The 6000-nt window shown below is 37.6% G+C and overlaps 1 protein-coding gene across 5 annotated transcripts in view; it reads right to left on the reverse strand.

The window, feature by feature from the left end:
- LOC109851522 (uncharacterized protein KIAA0930 homolog) overlaps positions 1-5203 on the reverse strand; it is a 36795-nt gene extending 31592 nt beyond the window's left edge. For 4 of the 5 annotated variants that reach the window (XR_002249870.1, XR_002249869.1, XR_002249871.1 and 1 more), the window contains exons 1-3: positions 4898-5203; positions 221-410; positions 55-129 (exon numbers count right to left, since the gene is read on the reverse strand). Coding sequence is in view for 2 of the 5 variants with exons in the window: in XM_020421703.1 (XP_020277292.1) it covers positions 55-129; positions 221-410; positions 4898-4950 (318 nt within the window). In the remaining 3 variants the exon portion in view is untranslated. The remainder of the gene's footprint in view (positions 1-54; positions 130-220; positions 411-4897) is intronic. The other variant, XM_020421704.1, reaches the window with a different exon arrangement.

Below are 6000 nucleotides of genomic sequence, written 5' to 3' on the forward strand. Positions count from 1 at the left end.
AGAAACACATGGATCTGTTGAAAAGGGTGAGAACTATAAATCATATGTTTATACCTTAGAATCCCACCTACGGACAAAGAATGGAGGTTCACCCTCCATGTTATCATTGAAACCATATCCATGCAAGCTCTGCAAAGGATTGTACTGTTAACAAAATCTGGAGATAAAACAAGTGGCTGAGGGGGAGAAAAATGGTAGGTGCTAATGTAAACAACAATACCATGTTTCTAACGAAAAAGATGAGGTCATCTTCTTGGCGACCTTGTGATACCCTAGAATGAACGAAGTAAAGATCCAGCATTTCATGCCAAAACTGTGCATCCATTTGGACATCTGAAGCTTCCTGCTCATCATCATTTGTTTCCACCAATGGTTTAGAGTGTCTTTTCACCATACTTAACAATTCATACCTGCAAAATAAGACATATTTGAAAAGAAATGAGACAAATGAAGAGTTCAAGCGGGAAAAATTGCAGGCTAAGTATATATGGGTCTGCAAAACCTAAACATGCTTAGCTACAAGTTCTAATATAGCACACTGTCGTACAAAAGGTTTCTACTCTTGGCAATAGACAATTATATCTACTTATCTAAAGAAACAAATAAGAAGAGTCATTGAAATAGTCATTGAAACTCCCTGAATGCTTAACCAGGTAACTGAAAATCACATCCTTCACTTGATATCCAGTAGAATAGTTTGCTTCTACCTGCTATAGCCTTGAGATCCATCTAATATGACTAAGCAAAGACAAGAGGAGGGCCATACGATGAACAGACTGGCTATACATAAAGGTGTTTTGTCCTCAACAGTCAACATAATCATGCTTTAAATAAGACGCTTTGATGTTACAAATTCGCCACCTCAAACATGATATAGGAGTTAGATATCCATGTTACATGACTCGGACACGACTCTTGTAAACATAAGAAAATAGATGTTACAAATTTGCCACCTCAAACATGATACAGCAGTTAGATATCCATGTTACATGACTCGGACACGACTCTTGTAAACATAAGAAAATAGAGCATTGTTGTATAGAAAGGATCCAGAAAGGAAGAACAGACACAAGAAATTTTAACGACATAGTTGTAAAAAGCCCACTCAAGTCCCTCTTAAGCCTCTGCTTCACTATACCGCTTCAAGATCTAAAAAAATTAATTGTATGTATCATCTTTGTTTATTGATATACATTTTTTTCAATTAAGATTTTAATATCAATTACTTGCTTTTTTATTATGCAAATTCTTAGTTTCCTCTCTATTTTTGTTGCTTCCTAGTCTTTTTGGTATTTTGAAAAAACCTTGCGCTTCTCACCACTAAAACTCTATAAAGCTCTCTGAACTGAAGCTACGTCTTGTCGCTTTGCTCCAGCTTTTGCTTTCCATAACACTGCTAACGAGTATTATATTTTCTTACTCCTAATAGTCCAATGTTGCATTATACTCGTTTGCTATGCCATGATATTTGAAGAAATAGTGCTACAGAGAGCATTCTGAAGAACGTTTATTGCTCCACTAAATACGGGATCAATGACACCCACACGCACATGATCACACAACACACACATGGAAAAAGTGTGTACGAGGTGGAAGCTCATTTTGTTAAACAAATACAAAGAGATAGTAATGTAGTGAGGCCCACTCTACTAGTCACATCGAGAGGTGTTGGCCTCACCACGTCTATCTTGATAGCTTATTTTGCTAAATGAGTTGCCACCATATAACCATTGAACATCATATGTGTTTCGGCAATGCATGAATATAACAATATGCAAAAGCAAAAGTGCTTCCATGTCCTATTTTTTTAAAGCTTGCACCATCAGAGACTTTAGGACGCCAGGACACTTGACACTCGTGTCCATGTAACAGTGGTTTAAGAATAAGTTCCATAACTTGAGTAACAAATTAGTCTTTTAAGCTACAATTTCCTTTGCTTTCACGAGCCATAAGCTCAACTTGAACATGGATTTGTAGATTTTTATTCATGCAAAATAAAAAATAAAAAAATAAAAAATGTGTCAAACCTAAGAAGGATGGACGGTTGAGGATTGATCTTAGCTTATGAGATGATTATGAACAACAACCACAACAGTAAAGCCTTAATCCCAAATTTTGGGCCAGCTACATGGATCGTTCTCCACTAAATCAGCATTGATATATCGTTCTTAACAGTTTTTGAGAAGTCTCCGCGGCCTACCTCTAGTCCCTTTTTCTCCATTAATAATAATATTATCACTTCTCCTAATTGGTGCATTTAATAGCCTATGTTGCATATGACCAAAAATCTCAAACTATTATCGCTCATTTTATCCTCCATAAGAGCAGTCTCTAACTTCCTGCAAATGAGCTCATTTCATACCTTATCTCTTAGGGTTTGTTTGGCTACCAAGGTGTTTTTGTTGTTGTGTTTGTGTAGAAAAACACATTGGTGTTTGGTTTTTTCTCCCAAAGTGTTTTGAAAACACGGTTGTGGTTTTGAAATTGTCACATTGCAGGAACAACTACTGAAAATTACCCATAACAATTCATAAATTCGGAAAAAAAAGGAAATATTAAGATCGAGACGAGAATGGTTACAGATTGGGGGTCTGGCAGCGACGGGCGACGGAGTTTGGGGGGTCTGGAGGCGATGGGGGCGAGCGGAGTTCTGGGGGTCTGGCAGCAGACGACGACAGAAGTTGGGGGTGCTGAAGGCGATGGCGACGGAGTTTTGGGGGTCTGGAGGCGGCCGGCGACGGAGTTTTGGGGGTCTGGAGGCGGCGGCAAGCGTAGTTTGGGGGTTTCTGGAGGCGACGGCGAAGATCGGGATCTATACTTAGGGCGAAGGCGACGGGCGAGCGCCCCAAGACGACGGCGAGGGAGTTTTGGGTCTGGAGGCGGCGGCAACGGAGTTCTGGCGGTCTGGAGGCGACGGCGAAAGGTCAGATCTGTCAGGCTTAGGCGACGACGAAGGCGAGCGGTGCGACGGCCACAAGCGGGCGCACAGCGAACGCGGGCAGCGACCTACGGCGAGGCGGTCTAGGAGCGCGACGCTGCGTCCACGGCCCAGCGAAGCAGCCTAAGATTTTGGGCGAGCGGCCGAGCGATCTGAGAGCTTGGGTCGTATTTTGGGAGAGAAATGAAAACAAGGGGATTTAAACACCTATTTGGTGTTTTGAGAAACCCGTTGAAAGTTTGGCTTTGTTGTGGATTTGGACAGATAAACGGAATGGTTCCCAAACACATTTTGCTTTTTTTTTTTAAAACAAAACTGAAACGCCACAAACGCAGCGGTTACCGAACAGACCCTTAGTGTATATCTACTTGTCCATCGTAATATTCTCATTTTTGCTACACATTTTCTGCACATATTGTTTAATTGCCAATATTCTAATCCTTAAAGCATTGCATGTCTTAGACTGTCCAACAGAACTTTCCCTTTTTTTCATAGGTATTCTACGATCACATTGAACTCTGAAAGCACTCCTCCACTATAACTATTCTAATTCGATTCGATGAACCATATCATCCTCAATCTGACCATCTTGACGAATATTTGATCCTAAATAATGAAAACGATTACTCTAGTTATAATATACCCTCATTCTTTTTTATAATTTAACTGTAATTACATTTTATGTATTTTGTTTTGTTTTGTTTTGTTTTTTGTCTTTTGTTTTTTGGTTTTTTGTTTTGTTGGCTAATCTAAATCCTTTGATTCAATTATAAAACCATGACATATATGATAAATACAAGTGATGGTGCTAGCACACTGAGACTAAGAGTTGGCGTATTTATGGTTCAAAATCCCCTGTATACAAACCACAATTGTTCCCAAGCTTAAGAAGTAGAGCCATAAACCAAAAAGGAACCACAATTATAACTATCTTAATCATTATTTCCAAACAATCCAGTCTGTCCATCCATTTTGAATTTGCAGTGATAACATCTATCATATATTTGCAAACTCCATTTAGAAAATGCAGCAGGACACTGTCAACAGGAGTTACATTTTTTTTCCTCATTTCAATTTGAAACATCAACAAATAAAACTACAAATGCTGATAACAAGTAATCTTCTGTCTTGATAAGTTGTCTAAGAAAGAAGCAGCAAGATCAACTCTAGCAAATGTTGCCATACCTAAGAGTCCAGTACTAATATAATAGCATATAAATTTATAAACATGCTTCCCAGCTTTAATTACCCTTTTTGTTCACAAGGCTAATCATGGAGATGGATATGGACGATGGATATGGACTTGTTTACAGAAGCTAAGATTAAGTTTGAACTTCCAAAGCTCAGACAATTCAGAGTTCAACTACCAAGGAATGTTCTTCTACATAAATCCAACCATGCAAAGCAACCATTGTCAACATGTGTCAGTAAATTTTCAGCCACATTCTTGCTTTCCGCACAAATGGGAGATAGACAGCAGGCACAGGCAAACACTAAACTGACCTTTTTTTAAAACCACTAGCTGAACATTTATTTCTACATATAGCCACCAACAAATGCAGCTAAAAATTGCTCTAACATCTAGAAGACGGAATTATGAGCAAAACTATACGAAATCCCTAATACCATAATTAATTAAGATTCAGCATTAATTCACTGATGCACTAAACTAGGGTTAATTGATCCGAGCCTTATTATTGACATCAGATATTAAAGATATTCGTCGCATGCAAAGGTTCATTTCATTCAGAAACAAATTCTCAAGCAAAGTGAATATCTAAACACTTAGGATCAATTACAATTAGGTCACTCACGATCAAATCCTACCCAAAAAACCCTAATTTCAAAAGCAGGGCACATCTAAATCATGAGAATCAAGTAATTACATGCTAGAACAACAAGAACACCCCACAGATCTAAAAATAGAGAAAAAAAATTCCGTAATTTGATGATAATTACCGAGAAGGAGTTTCTTCATTGGTGGAGATTGGGATTTCTCTCTCCTCCTCCATCTTCAAAGCATTTCCTTGATAACTTTTACCCCAAAATTGGTAATTTTGAAATTGATTTTATAAGCAAGCGGTTTGCTTGTCTGCTTTCGAATTTCTAGGGATTTCGGATTCTGTTGGCGGAGCAGGAAAACAAAGCTGTTCGATAACTGCCACCACAGCTTACACTTCCAGTTACAGACGACTTACGGTGGGGTTTTTTTGGGTATGATTACAGCTCTTGCAACTGTAGCTTGCAAAGAGGTTATTTTTGGGCTGGGTTTTTTTTTTCTCGCAAATCACCTCGTATTTAGGATCATTTACTTAAAACATCTTATATTTTTAATTTGTATCTAAGCCATCTACGAAGTTAATATTTCTTTCAATCAACCATGTAACACCACATTGCTGCTAATCTTTCTATGAAAATTTAACAATACCCTCCCTTAGTCTCACGTGTAAACCATATGACCTATCTTGTTGATACTCTAAGAGCTTTTAATGTAAGGGTAAATGATATGTTTTTATTGATTATTCTTGTTGATACTCACATGTAAACCATATGACCTATTTTTATTGATTATTCTTGTTTAATTGTACAATTTGTTGTATTATTTCTTCTGTTGCGTATTAGCTATTGTATAAATATAACTAATATGTTTTTATTTGTACATAATTATTCTGTAATTATTTTGATTTTTAAATATCAGTAATTATTTATTTTAATTTTCTCTCTCTCTCTCTCTCTCTCTCTCTCTCTCTCTCTCTCTCTCTTAGCCTATAAAAGGAGAGGAGATTGCTCATTTTTGAGGATCTGATCATATAGAGAGATCAAGATTCACACACGAAAAAACAAGAGATCACCAGCCTCGCACTTGCGTGTCTCTTGAACTTTGATGCTAAAAGATGACCGAGATATCTTCAAGCAACGAAGCTTTCATCAACAACAAAAGACCCATTGCCTTAGTTGGTTCGTTAATGGAGTATAAGATCGATGCTCCATCGGTACAGAAAAGAAACCCAGGAAAATATAAAAAATTTCTTAGTTTTATTGTAAGTATTCTAATTGTAGTA

The sequence above is a fragment of the Asparagus officinalis genome, chromosome 8 (genome assembly GCF_001876935.1).
Source record: "Asparagus officinalis chromosome 8, Aspof.V1, whole genome shotgun sequence".
Lineage (NCBI taxonomy): Eukaryota > Viridiplantae > Streptophyta > Magnoliopsida > Asparagales > Asparagaceae > Asparagus > Asparagus officinalis.